Source organism: Triticum aestivum, chromosome 2D, assembly GCF_018294505.1.
Source record: "Triticum aestivum cultivar Chinese Spring chromosome 2D, IWGSC CS RefSeq v2.1, whole genome shotgun sequence".
Classification (NCBI taxonomy): Eukaryota; Viridiplantae; Streptophyta; class Magnoliopsida; order Poales; family Poaceae; genus Triticum; species Triticum aestivum.
Window position 1 is genome coordinate 652,716,442 of NC_057799.1, and position 14,468 is coordinate 652,730,909.

A 14,468-nucleotide genomic window follows, 5' to 3' on the forward strand; every position below is an offset into this window, starting at 1 on the left:
ATTATGACGTGCAGGACGACAGGATATATAGGATGGTAGGAGGAACCAAAAGCTGTGGTGCCTCCAAATCATCTCCTTCCTTCACCCACCGTTACTTTTCATGACTCACGTACGTTTGTTCATTATCGTGGCTTGTTGCATTTCCATTAACCGCGCCCATCTTTTTACCTCGGTCATCCTCGAATGATTTCACCAGGCCGCCTCCACTTTGCTTTTCCCCGCGTTGCTTTGCGTCCGTCCCCAGTAAAATTTCCAGCTGTAAAACACCCGCCTTTTCCATCCGGAGATCGTGCGTCCGCTTTATCACTGCATTCTTAAACCATGAAAAATTACTATGATCTTGCACAGATTTAGGCGGTGAACAGTGCCTTTCGATGCCTGTCAATGATCGCGGGTCGGAAAAGCCACGTGTGCGCCATCATCCATCATCCATGTGGCCACCGGCATCAATCATACTACTACTATGTCAAGCTGGCCTTGAACCAATCGATGAGCAGTAGCACTAATCCATGATTAACGGCGCACCTATCTAATCTAATCTAATCTACGATGATTAGTGTCTAACAGTGTCTTCAACTTCCAATTAATCTGCGTCGTGTCATGTCATTTCCTGATGTTATTTGTGAGAGAAGAGAATGTTCTCTTCTCACTCACCTAGGGAGTTTGTTGTGTGCACGTTTTTTATGTCATTCTCTCTTTGGACTGGAATCTAGTAGCTAGCTAGCTAGCCACTCAGGGTGCGGTGACAGTGAAAAGGGTGAAGAAAGAAAGAGCCAGCCAGCCCAGCAGTAATTTTTAGTAGTTTATTTTCACATGAGCTCCACGGAGGGAACATAACTACTCCCTCCGTTCCTAAATACTTGTCTTTCTAGGCATTTCAACAAGTGACTACATACGGAGTAAAATGAGTGAATCTACGCTCTAAAATATGTCTACATACATACGTATGTGATATTCATTTGAAATGCCTAGAAAGACAAGTATTTAGGAACGGAGGGAGTACACTGTTGGAGTTGACACTTGCACGAGCGACCGCAGCGAGTGTTTTTACTGTTCGCCTGCATTGTCGGGTCGAGCCAGGACGGACGCCAATTGGTTCTCGCCACGTGGAGCACCCACCGTGTGTCACAGACATGGCTGCACAAAACGTGAGTAGGAAAATATCTAAGCTGTTGCGTGCACGATCATGTGGACATCCATTTGATGACGAGGGGAAAACGATCGGAACAACGTACCAACTTTAAAATCTTACACATCAGTATCTGTTTACCCTGCCGTAATTTCCACATAAGCTTTCGATCTGTCCACTAGGATCTCCACATGGGGATCCCTACCCGATAGTGTCGGGCTCGGCTCAACTCTAGATTTCGGCCCGAAAGCCCGAAATGCCTAAAAAAGGGTTTCAAAAGAAAATAATAATAATCTTCTAGAAACAGAATGTCAAACCCTATCGTTGACGCGGAAAGAAACAAGGGGCGGGGGGAGGAGGGTACACGAGATGCATGGCGTGTGAGCGAGGAACCGACTGCGAGGGGACGCGAATCCAACCACAACTAATCACCACCGATGGAAATCCAACTCAATTTGAAAATTTCGCATAAGATTTTGTTGTCTCCACCATGAGCCGGAGATATTTGTTTCCTTGCATGTGAAAAGCACAACCATCTTGTGTGAAGGTAGTTTGCACTTGAAGACACTAGAACCTTAATTTGCCACAATGATGATGGCACAGACACATTTGCACCCAGCCCCCTCCAAAAAAGCCCAAACAATCACAACAAGGGCAAGAAGCAAAGAGCAAAATCGGAAGAAGCAAAGATCCTATCTATAAACTTGCCAGCGCATCCTCCTTCTCCCCCTTCCCCTGCTGCTCCCTCTCCAGAGTACTACTTGGCCCGCTGTGGTTGGACGATCGACTCCCCTCCGCCTCCCGCCGCCGCCGCCGATTCACTCCTCCCCCGCTCCCCTCTCCTCCGCCGCGCCGCGCGCCTCGTCGGCCGTAGCACCCGCTCTCCCGCCGCCACCCAACGCAGGTCCACCGGGCGAGGCGCGCGCACCGTCGGCGATGGCGACCGCGGCGGGGGCGACCGGGGCGGCGGCGCTGTGGCAGCCGCAGGAGGAGGGGCTGCGCGAGATCTGCGCGGTGCTGGAGGCGCACATCTCCCCCAACTCGGACCAGGCCCGCATCTGGCAGCAGCTCCAGCACTACGCCCAGTTCCCCGACTTCAACAACTACCTCGTCTTCCTCCTCGCCCGCGGCCAGGTAACACCACGCCGTCTCCGCCCGCCGCCCCCCTTATCCCCTCGCCGCCGTCCTCCGTCGCTCGCTCGCCTGCTTCCCGTGCCCCGTCGCGCTAGGGTTTTAGTCCGAGCCGCCCTCTGATGCTCCAGGGACCGGATAATAATGGGGTCCCCGCCTGCGCGCTGCCTGTTTCGATCTAGAATCCCGCTGCTAGGTCTGCCTGTTGCAATGTCTGATTGGTGGGATAGGGCTCGGATTGGCTCCCATGTGACAAGCCCAGCGGACGGAATGCCAATAGCATCTGGGGTTTTGGGGGCGAAATGCTGAGTGCATCTGCTTGGCTGCCGCATAGATTTGACGGTCGTGTCTGGAGTTTCACTTTCTGCACTGCCTGCTTATTTTCAACGGGTGTGTCCGATGAATCCGCTGAACCAATCAGCGAGGGTTTCGTGGTGCGGCTCTTTGGTTTGAACAAATGTGCTGGTGGTGGTCAATTTGTCGTGCTGCTACGGGGCCGGGTTTAATTGGGGTTCTGCGAACGTGTGATGCATCCGCTCTTGGTAAAGTTATTTTGGCTGATACCGAGTCTCTGGGGGGTTACGTTTCATGTCGATACCACCTGCCAGCGCAGACGCATATGATTTATGGATGAACGATCAAGTCAGTTACATCTGTGAATCAAGTGATTGAATGAAAGGCACATGGTCCCGGAAGGACAATGCGGTTCCGGAAGACCAGCGCCTGGAAACTCGATGCGTTTCCACTTAGTTGCTTGATCTATATTCTATATGTATTGTCAGTGAGGTTTGACTTATGGTGGGCTCGGACAGCACCATATGTGCTCAAAGGCGGGTTGACAACTATTTAGAACACCGCTCTCGCGTGCTACTTAGAGCTACAGATAGAATTGAAGCTATCAGTTACGCTTCAAGGATTTGATAGAACACATGTCTGCAATGATAACGTGGTCTCGGGTACTACTGAAGAAATAATTTATTGAATATGATCTTCTATGTAACTTTCCCGTCTGTGCAACTGGCACATTGCACGTGTAATGCTATTGCCAAATTTAATTTTATATCAGATAACAACTCAGGCATCAATATGTTAAACAATTAACTGTATCATGTCTCTCAGTTTCTGGCATGTTATTTGTTCAATGAAAGCACAAAGACTCTATAAAAAGTTAAGACGAGAAAACATGGTTTCCTTTTTTATTAGATTTCTTTTTTGAACAATATTTTATCCTTTTTTATACGGGTTCACATCTCATGTAGATTTAGCTTTCAGTAAGTCTGTTGATTGTCGGCCTATGAGTTAATTTTGGTCTTGAATTCATTACATGGTTATGACTGTTAATCCAGCTACTGTATATAGGTCTTGCTGACATCTGGGTAACTCTTCTGCTTATATCAGGGAAAATCTTTTGAAGTACGTCAAGCTGCCGGTCTTCTATTGAAAAACAATCTGCGGGCGGCTTTTGTTTCCATGCCTCCGTCATCTCAGCAATACATCAAATCAGAGTTGTTGCCATGTATAGGGGCAAATAACAGGGCAATTAGGTCCACAGTTGGAACAGTTATCAGTGTACTTTTTCAAATTGTTGGAGTTACTGGATGGATCGAGTTGTTTCAGGCCCTACATCAATGTTTGGACAGTAATGATCTGGATCATATGGAAGGTGCTATGGATGCTATCTACAAGGTACTATGCATTACTCCTTCTATATTTGAGTTTGAATTCTAATCTGTATTTCGGTGCATAGAGAACTACCACTAGTTGCAGCTATATGGTTTGAGGGAAGTCGGAAATGCATTGGTGGATGCACACCTGGTTGCTTTTGCCCACTTCCCTGTTTTGAAAATATCTGAAGAACAATTTGCATGTACATTGGTATATTAAGTGAAATCTCTAACTTTGGTCCAAAACCATGTCGATCTGTGCTGTGCAAAAAATACTTTGTGCACTTGTAGTTATTTTCAGACCCAAAAACCTTGCCCTTTTTGTGTGCACAGAATTAGATATACTTTGACTGACAATCTACATGTTCTCAAACAATGTATATCTTGAGAAAAGAGTGGACTTTTTCAAATGCCCACATCTATGGAAGTCCCACTAGCAATGTAAATCGTATGTGTTAACTTCTGAACATGATTAGTGTGCTCTGAAAGTCTGAAGCTTGCTTTTGTTTCTGCCCGCAGATATGTGAAGATGTTCCTGAAGAGCTTGATGTCGATGTTCCTGGCTTGTCTGAACGACCAATTAATGTATTCATGCCACGAATGCTGCAGGTTTGTGTTCAATCTATAGTCAGCAACAGTTAAAGTAGAGGGTGTGCACTTTCACTTGCACACCCTGTAATTCTTGAATTTGCTGCCTGTATATTTTGACCAAGCATGCCTCTGTGGTGCACATGTTTGTATGCTCTAGTTTAACACATCTACATGGTTTTCCTCTAACACAGCCAATATGATTGCTTTTTTTCAGTTTTTCCAGTCCCCGCATGCAAGTCTTCGGAAACTATCACTGGGCTGTATCAACCAGTATATCGTGGTGATGCCATCGGTATGAGTCCCTCCCTCCTGTCCATCTAATCCTGCTTTTTTTGTCTAACCATTTCGATTTATATGCAGGCGTTGTACATGGCCATGGATCAGTACCTGCAGGGCTTATTCGTCCTTGTGAAGGATCCTTCAGCGGATGTCCGGAAGCTGGTATTTCATTTTAACGATTTACATGTGCACCCATGCACTTTTTCTTTGTAATCTTGTAGTTGTAGACTTGTACTGATAAGGGTTTAAATGCTATAAATGCAACTATTGCATAACTCAGTAGATTCCTATTATGCTGTTAGAGATCTGGACATGGCCGACTTGTCCACAAGTGCTAATAATGAGGGTGTATGAGTACTGCTCAGCATAGTTTAGTTGTTCAATTTCATTTTTGTCTTGATTGTTCTCCTTGTTTCTTTGATAGGTTTGCTCGGCCTGGGTTCAGCTCATTGAAGTGCGACCATCAATTTTGGAGGTAATTTATCATGTTCTTTGATACCCATTTAGATTCCATTTGCTGTTGTCACCAAGTAATTTGTAGTCAGATAACTCATTTGCTTATGCTGAATCTGACAATTGATAGCAAAACTGCAGCCACATTTGAAAAATGTTACTGAATTGATCCTGCAAGCTAACAAAGATTCGGATGATGAAGTTGCTCTGGAGGCTTGTGAATTCTGGTATGCGTTCTGTCCACATGGTAAATTTAACATGTCAATTTCAAATTTCGTACTATAATTTTTGCTGCTCATGCCTATGTGTTCTCACATTTTATTCGGCTGACATCCTTCAAGTTCAAAATAAACTATGAGGCACTGATGACATTACTTACTGATTGTGTTGAATTATTAGAGGACTGACTATAAGTAAACCTTTTCAGGTCAGCATATTGTGATGTTAGCATGCCCCCTGAAGGACTGCGGGAGTTCTTGCCACGCTTAATACCAGTATATGATTTGCCTTGTCTAAGCTAATGCTGCTTAATCTTTGGTCTGTCTACAGTTTTAACATCTTCCCTTTGTATTTATTTCCTAGACTTTGGTGTCAAATATGGTCTACACTGACGATGATGAATCACTCGCTGATGCTGAGGTGTGTGGTAAACTTCTTTATATCCTGCATGTCTCAGCTGGTTATTGTGTGATAGTGGCATGCTCTGATAAATATTATGTGTTTTCAGGAAGACGAATCCTTTCCGGACAGGGACCAGGTTGGTTACCTTTTCTTTTTCTGTAATTATATGTTTCAGTGATAGCTGCTAGATTAAATGGTTGGCTCCATGCATGTGTAATCTGTAATTATATGTTTTCAATGGTAGCTGCTAAGATTAAATGGTTGGCTCTATTCATCTGTAATCTGTAATTATATTTTGGATGAGACTTGTGTTTTTGGTCAGTATAATGCTGTAATGCATTGAACATAGTCCTGTAATTTTGAACTGTGAAACACATAGAAGTTAGTCGCTTTTGGTAGTATTTACAAATAGCATGTTAAGAACAATGCAATGGTTGTTTAGCACGCATGTTGTAATTTGCCTTGCTGTAAAATAAATTAGATTGACAGTCTTGAAATGAAGGGTGGCAGTAAGTTTACAGTTACTATAGCCCTCATCGTAAGTTGTACATCTTTATGACTTCTGCCCTTTTTTGTTGCTTGAAATAAGATACAGATGATTTTGTAACAGGATTTGAAGCCCCGTTTCCATGCCTCTCGGTTGCATGGATCTGAAAATGGAGAAGAGGATGTGAGTTTGGAAACATTTTTTTAAGCCGCCTAATTACTTTTTTGCCTACTTGTTAATTTAAAGCTGCAAAAACTTAATGACCATATGGACAGGATGATGATGATGCTGTAAATGCTTGGAACTTGCGGAAATGTAGCGCTGCTGGGTTGGATGTCCTTTCTAATGTTTTTGGGGACGACATTCTTCCGACTTTAATGCCTTTGATTCAGGTAATCTATTCGTAGTTCTGGAGACTATAAAGCTTATAAACTGTTGATCTTAGTTGAGGTTGCAATGCTTCACTGACTTGAAGCCTTGAATTGTTACTCAAAAAAAGGGGCAGCCCGGTGCATGTAGCTCCCGTTTGCGCAGGTTTCGGGGAAGGGTCCGGCCACTTCCCCTGACCTGTTATAGTAAGTTTACAGTTACTATGGGCCTTGAGTTCACATAGAAGTAGAGTAGGTCAGGCTCCTTAGAAACGATTCAGGACAGTGGCTTAAGTGTGCCAGTTATGATTTGTCTTGATGTAGGCAGTAGGCTGCTGGTAGTCAGTGGCACAGATAACTTAAAAGCTGGAGTACTATTATCTAAAGCTGCACTGTTGTCAAAGGTGTAAAATCCAAACCCTGAAACCTGTTACTGCGGTAGCCGGTAGGTCTCTAGTAACTGGAAGTTTGCATAATCTCACCCATGGTACGATAGGCTTTTTTGGCCCATGTGTGTGTTCAAGGGCCTTTCTGTTATAATTGGTGCTTGGTACAATATTTAGTGCTGCTCTTGAACCCGTTGGATAACCATACATCAACTTCTGCAATTTTGCAGCAAAATTTGGCTCGGACAGATGATGAGTCCTGGAAGGAGCGGGAAGCTGCTGTTTTATCGATTGGTGCTATAGCAGAGGGATGCATCACTGGGTTATATCCCCACCTTCCACAGGTAACCAACGACATATTCATAGCCCCATATACGTTGCAAGAAAGCAATTCCTCTCTTGACTAAGCCTCAGTAACAGCAAGAACACATGCCATGCATCAAATCATATTGAGACGACCATGGCTGATAATTTTCCTGAATTTAGTCTTCAGAAGCATTTTAATTAGCCTGATTACTTGCTTCTCTCATGAACCTTCTATAACATATCTGAGAATTTTCTTCTCAGCATGTGATAAAATCTTTTAAAAAATTCAGTTGCATTAATAGTTCCTGCATGATAAATTTCACATTCTTCCATGATCTGTGTTATCTGTGAGATTTTGGACTCTAGTGAGTTGCGGTTCAATTATTACTTTTCCTGTCTTCAACTATCTCTCTACATCGCTTGCAGTTTGCTGTATCTTTTCTGAGATGTTCTGTTCCATTGCAGATGGTTGCCTTCCTAATCCCACTTCTCGATGATAAGTTTCCTCTTATTCGGAGTATTACTTGCTGGACCCTCTCCCGATACAGCAAGTTCATTGTTCAGGTAACAGAATAATCATATGTATTGATGCTACATCGTCTGTTTGGAAGTATACCTTTTCCTGCAAAGGCTTGATTTTTTTCTACCTACCATGTAGTGCCATTAGAACATGTAGCATTTTTGGTTGCGTTGGTACATGTATAATATGTTGTGTATTTAAGCCTGTACTGGTGAACCACTCACTTCAATGTATACACCCAGTGGTCTCTAATGTTTCCGGGGGTAGGTACCCAAAGGGTTCTACTGTGGACTTCAGACAATGTTTTACTGAAGTGGACTTTGTTTATGTGTCCTCAGTTCGTAGATTTGTCTCTCTTAACTTCTTATTACACTTCTTTTTTTGCTGGCGCAGAGCCTTGGCCATCCAAATGGTCGCGAACAATTTGATAAGATTCTCATGGGTTTGCTTAGAAGGATATTGGATACTAACAAAAGAGTGCAGGAGGCTGCCTGTTCTGCATTTGCAACGCTTGAAGAGGTTCTTTATCTATTTTTGAGTTGATTTCCTGCACTGAGATCTTGTGTGTAATTACTAATTATGACATATTGGCTTCTGTTCTTCAGGAGGCTGCAGAAGAACTAGTACCGCGACTGGAAGTCATTTTGCAGCACCTTATGTGTGCATATGGAAAATACCAGGTTCATTAGATTTCAAACATTTATAGTTTGCAATCAGCTATTCCCTCCATTTCGCTATACAAGACCACCTGTCCAAGTTCATGGTAGTTAGACTCAAACACGAGGTTGACCTTGTATACCGAAACGGGGCAAGTTCACTTCTTAGTTCTAATGCTATGTTTTCCTTCTGAGCAGAGGCGGAACCTTAGGATACTCTATGACGCTCTTGGTACCCTTGCTGATGCTGTTGGAGCAGAGCTAAACCAGGTTCAACATTTGATAAATTCCCCTTTTGCTTGTTCTTTGACTTATCAAATAAACTTCTTTGATGGTTTCCTCATTCAGTTTTCCATGGTGTTAGTTCCTTATCAAGATTATTAATCCCTTCTAAATGATGTCATGCAGGCAAAATATCTTGATATATTTATGCCACCATTAATCGCGAAGTGGCAGCAACTTCCCAACTCTGACAAGGATCTATTTCCGCTACTTGAATGCTTTACATCTATTGCACAGGTATTGCTAATATTTTCATCTGTGACTAGCTTGTACTCGTTTTGAAGTCTTTACTTGTTGTATCTATGTGAAAGATCTGTAGTACTGCTAACAGTTGCCTATCTTGATACTGTACTACAAGAATGTGTAAAGTTCTCGCGCATGTCTTTTTCATCCAATATAACTCCTACTGCAGCAATTGGTTTGCTGAGTTAGTTAGTTCTCGTTCTACCAAAGCAGAATTACTTTGCATTTCATTGTGGGTCAGGACAGGATGAGTGGCCTCTTAAATAACCTCTGTTGAATCCTGTCTTATTGTACTCAAAATAACATTAGGAATTCCTATGGACCTTTTCCTTTCAGGCACTGGGACCAGGATTTTCTCAGTTTGCTGAGCCAGTGTTTGTGAGGTGCATCAGTCTTATCCAAACTCAGCAGTTGGCAAAGGTCTGCACAATCCCCCCCCCCTTCCCCTTCCACTTTAAGGGTAGATTTAACTTAAATATCTACTATGATCTGTACATCAAGTCTAACCACAAAGGCACAAACACATTCCCATGCTCTAACAAGCAATTTTTTTGTCTTAATTGATGCCTTAATAATGCAGTGTTCATCACTGAATGCTTAATGTGTCTTTTTTGGTCATTTATGGAAGAGGAATTAATAATAATATTATGATCTCAAGTAGGATCTTTTCAGCCTATACCTTCTTGTATTTGTACGAATTGGTGAAAACCACATACACAATTTATCTTCATCATTCTTGTTGGTATAGAAGACACTTGATGAAGTTGCTCCTAATTAGAGTCACATTCTGTGAACATCTGTCATAAGTTTTGTAGTCTTAAGCATAGAGATTTTCTTCTCCTGTTTGCTTGGTTTCTGGTACTCCGATCTTTTAAGTACCCTGGATTATGCCAACTTAAAAATCAATCTGTTTGCCAATTTGACATCAATCTTTGCTGGAGCTTGCTATAGGGTTTAATACATGAGACAAGCTCATCCGGTTCTGTTGCTTAAGGGATATCTCCTTTCTACATGCAGGTTGATCCTGCTGCAGCAGGTGCGTTGTATGATAAGGAATTCATTGTCTGTGCATTGGACCTGTTGTCTGGACTTACAGAAGGACTTGGTGGCGGTATTGAAAGTCTGGTAAATTCAACTCTCCCATCAATGATATTCACTTTTCCTGCATCACGTTCTCAACATCGAACTACCTCAGTAATTTGAGGGGGCTGCATGTGCTGGCAACTTATGGCGAAAAGAAAATTAAATTTATTAGTATCATGTAGTACATGTTCTTCATAATATGCTAAAATACACACTCGTTAAGGCTCATACACCCCTTACACAGTACTGACAGTGAGTTGAGTTTGGCTAGTAAATTTTATCATACCAGGAAGACTTTCTTATTGGGCAAGCTATCTTTATCTTTGTTTTAGGTTGCACAAAGCAACTTGAGAGATCTACTTCTGCAATGCTGCGTGGATGAGGCACCTGATGTTCGACAAAGTGCTCTGGCCCTTCTTGGCGACATTTCTAGGGTTGGTTGCAAAGCTCCTAAACTGATCTTTGTCATCGCTATGTCAATTTTGAGACTATAACACCTTTTTGTATATAGGTCTGCCCTATACATCTTCAGCCACGCCTCCAAGAATTCCTTACTGCTGCAGCAAAGCAATTGGTAAGTGACTAAGTGCCTATGTTCTTTGTGGTCCAGCATTATTTTATCTCCATTTGTTCCTCACATTGTTTCTTTGATCTAGACTCCACAATCTGTGAAGGATGCTGTGTCAGTTGCCAACAATGCTTGTTGGGCCATTGGAGAATTAGCAATCAAGGTTTGTGCCAAGCGTATTATTATTGGCCAGTATATTATTTGCATATCCCTTGAGTTGTTTTTTAGCATATGCCTTTTGTTTACTACTTGTAGCTCCAGTCGTTTGACATGTACTGCCACTTGCCCCATAGCAATTTCAAAACTCTACCTGTATAAGTTGTGGGCAGTGGGTGCTCTCTGTTTTGTGCCTGGAAGTCAAACGTACTAGTGCTCATCATTATTGTAAAGTTTCTCAGAATATACCTTTGTTTACTACTTGTAGCGCCAGCCCTTTGACATGTATTGCTACTTGCCCCATAACAATTTCAAAACTGTATATATAAGAGTTGTGGGCAGCGGGTGCTCTCTGTTTCGTGCCTTAAAGTCAAGCATACTTAGTGCTCATTAGTATTATTGTAAAAATTCTTGCATGTCTGATTGACTATTCCTTGGCAGATTGGCAAGGAAATTTCACCTGTGGTGATCAGTGTTGTTTCATGCTTGGTTCCTATTCTAACAACCCCAGAGGTGATTGCCTTTTTCCCCATCATGTTCTCTAGGCGACTGATCATTTCAGCTAAGTGTGTTGTTTGTCGTGCCATTTACAGAGCTTGAATAAGTCACTCATTGAAAATAGTGCGATCACTCTCGGGAGGCTTTCATGGGTCTGTCCAGACATTGTGGCCCCTCATATGGAGCATTTCATGCAAGCCTGGTGCAATGCCTTGTGCATGTGAGCATTCCTTTTTTCTTTCTGTAGCTTTTATGCTATAGGCAAAGATTTGTTGTTTGTAGTTTGATTGCATATGAGATGTGGAGCATGGTTTTTCTTTATGCTTTCGTGCAATGCTTCTCGGAGTTAATTTCCTTGTTGTACAGGATAAGAGATGATTTCGAGAAAGAGGATGCGTTCCATGGTCTTTGCGCAATGGTAAACTCGCAGCTCTTTACATAATAGTACTTGCTATTACACTCTTCATAGATGCGAATGGTCACTTACAACAAAAACTCTTGTGTGTGCACCACTAGGTGGCAGCAAACCCCACAGGGGCTGTGAGCTCACTAGCCAACGTATGCCAGGCCTGTGCAAGTTGGAATGTAAGTTAGTCGTTTCTGTTACATCCGTATGCCTAGAGTAGCGTCGCATGTATGAGCTCACTTTTATCTGTGCACAGGAGATAAAAAGCGAAGGTTTGCACAATGAAGTGTCCCAGATTTTGAATGGCTACAAGCAGGTAAAAAACAGCGGGGCCTTTTTGTGGTCGTCGTCGTTTCAGTTTGTGTATGCTGTATGCAAGAAACTGACGGTGATCTTTCTTTCCTCCTAGATGCTCGGAGCTGCCGGCTGGGAACAGTGCATGTCCACCCTGGAACCAGCAGTGGTGCAGAGATTAGCGAGATACGGGGTCTGACGGCGCTGAGAGCCCTGCGCCACCGGTTCTTGCTATACAATCACCACTGGAGTTGAACATGAGAAAAGGAGGGAAGGGCATGAGATTGCGCAATCAGGTGTCCCGGGTGTAGCACATTGTGTGATTTCCTATATGATGATGCGATTGGTTGATTGATTCTGCCTGCCTGGGTTGGTTGGTTGGCTGGTGTTGTATACTGTCCTCTGGTTATACAGGTCTGCTCAAAGTGTAGCGCGGTAAGAATTGAAATGTGACGAGAGGAACTCTGTTTTTGTCGAGTCGGAAAAGGCGGTGCAGGTGCGCGCCTTGTAGGTTATAGGAAGTTGAGGTCGGTCGGTCGAGTCAAAATTTGTATTGGCTGGTTGCAGTGGGGCCTTTTTGGGGTTTCGCTTGTCACAACACTGGCAACCCCAGAAGCAGCACTGAAAGAGTTTTTTTTGTAGAATGTATTCTATGTGAGAGAAAAGAGAGAGAGAGAGAGAGAGTTTAGGTCTAGGGTTTGTTTTTGTAATCCTTGATTAATAGGAAGGGCGTCCTTGTATTGATTCATTCCCAACAATAATAAAAAAAAAGATTGGAACAGCGTCAGAATCTTTGTTTAGATCAGCTGATGTTGTAAGAGTGCAACATCTGTCTTCCTCCTCTCCATGGTGTCTCAACCGACTGAACCGTTGTCATCTGCCACCCCTCCCATTGCTCGACCTTCCCTTCTCCCATCAACCTCTCCAGGTGGAGTATTTAACCAAAAACTACCACATTTCATGGAAGCGTGTCGAAAAACTACCACTTTACGATTTTGTGCAAAAAACTACCACTTTTTTCCTAATCCGTGGCAAAAAAACTATCAAGTCGCGAAATCGCTCGCTTCGCCCGCGCTAAGCACAAATCTGACCGGTTGGGCCCATGAACCAAATGCCACCGTGGCCATCCTTCGCGCCGAGCACATCCAGTTTCGCCGTCCTCACCTGCTCCTCCCTCCTCGTCCGCGTCCGCTCCCTCCTCTCGTCCCTCTTCCCCCTCGGCCCGTCCGGGTCGGCCGCCCCGGTGTCGAACAGGGCGCCGCCGCCGTGGGGGGATCTGTTGCTGCCGCTGCCGCTGCCGGTGCTCTGGCGCCGGTCGGCCTTCCTCGGGATGCGGCCACCGTAGGAGGTGTCGAGGAGGCGGAAGTCGAGGCGGCCCAGCCGTCCTCGTCGGAGAGATCCCAGCCGAAGCGCTCGGCCATCTCCTGGAGGGGCCCGTCGCCGTCGTCGTAGACGTAGTCGAACTTGGAGTCGCCGCGGAGGAAGCGGTGCGCGTGCTCCCACTCGACGCGGTTGACATAGACGGGGTCGTCGAGCACCTCGCGCGCCAGGCGCGCCCAGACCAGCGTGTCCCCGCAGTCGAGCTCCGCGACCACCCAGCGCAGGTAGGACGGCGGCAGCGTGCCTAGCATCTGGCCCTTGTGCTTGCCGAACTCGATCACACGGTCCCTCGCGGGCCGCGACGACGCGCCGGCGCCCGCGGTGGCCCCGAGCGGGCGGAGGAGGGGGATCCTGGCGGGTCTGGGCAGCGTGGCAGTGGAGCGGAGACGGTGAAGGGGGGAGAGAGGCGCCGCTCGGGGTTGGGGTCTCGGCGGAGGCGCCGGGGAGGAAAGGCAGGCCCTTGCGGCGGCGAGCGGGAGCATGGCGTGCTGGCGGCGGCCGGAGAGCAGGGAAGCTTCCGTGAACTCTGGCGCGAAGGATGGCCACGGTGGCACCATGTTCGTGGGCCCAACTGGTCAGATTTGTGCTTAGCACGGGCGAAGCAAGCGATTTCGCGACATGGTAGTTTTTTGGCACGGATTAGGAAAAAATGGTAGTTTTTCGCACAAAATCGTAAAGTGGTAGTTTTTCAACACGTTTCCATGAAATGTGGTAGTTTTTGGTTAAATACTCCTCGAGGTGACGTCCTCTACATGCTGTCGTTGGCGACGTAGGAGGACATGGTGTATCACCCCATTGACAACGCCCCCATCAACCTCTGAGAGTGCGCCTGAGGTGGGCGTCTTGTCGGTGGTGGTCATGCGTGGATTCAACATCCTATCTGCGGATCGAATATGTAGGCAGGCGCCGGGCTGATGCAGTTCGACATCAGCTATGTTTGTTGGATCAGGCGGATCTAGCTGGATGC

General features: G+C 45.0%; 1 protein-coding gene and 1 pseudogene across 1 annotated transcript; one reads left to right on the top strand and one right to left on the bottom strand.

Annotated features, from left to right (window-relative positions):
• The first annotated feature begins 1,871 nt into the window (after positions 1 to 1,871).
• On the top strand, positions 1,872 to 12,908 carry LOC123055405 (transportin-1). The gene is made up of 29 exons (XM_044479420.1): positions 1,872 to 2,263; positions 3,659 to 3,946; positions 4,444 to 4,533; positions 4,730 to 4,807; positions 4,876 to 4,956; positions 5,219 to 5,269; positions 5,389 to 5,474; positions 5,675 to 5,741; positions 5,830 to 5,886; positions 5,975 to 6,004; positions 6,479 to 6,538; positions 6,631 to 6,747; positions 7,340 to 7,453; positions 7,881 to 7,979; positions 8,329 to 8,454; positions 8,541 to 8,615; positions 8,790 to 8,861; positions 9,000 to 9,110; positions 9,453 to 9,536; positions 10,134 to 10,241; positions 10,532 to 10,633; positions 10,711 to 10,773; positions 10,856 to 10,930; positions 11,365 to 11,436; positions 11,517 to 11,641; positions 11,788 to 11,839; positions 11,938 to 12,006; positions 12,084 to 12,143; positions 12,237 to 12,908. Exons 1-29 carry the CDS (start codon positions 2,066 to 2,068, stop codon positions 12,318 to 12,320), a joined length of 2,694 nt encoding a protein of 897 aa, XP_044335355.1. The 5' UTR covers positions 1,872 to 2,065; the 3' UTR covers positions 12,321 to 12,908.
• Positions 12,909 to 13,195: 287 nt separating this feature from the next.
• LOC123056200 (uncharacterized) lies at positions 13,196 to 13,983 on the bottom strand (annotated as a pseudogene).
• Positions 13,984 to 14,468: the final 485 nt, after the last annotated feature.

Coding starts and splice junctions, on each gene's coding strand:
- LOC123055405 (XM_044479420.1), top strand. CDS start 2,066: ATGGCGACCGCGGCGGGGGCGACCGGGGCGGCGGCGCTGTGGCAGCCG. Junction 5,475..5,674: donor CTGGAGGCTTGTGAATTCTG/GTATGCGTTCTG, acceptor AAACCTTTTCAG/GTCAGCATATTGTGATGTTA. Junction 11,840..11,937: donor TCCATGGTCTTTGCGCAATG/GTAAACTCGCAG, acceptor GTGCACCACTAG/GTGGCAGCAAACCCCACAGG.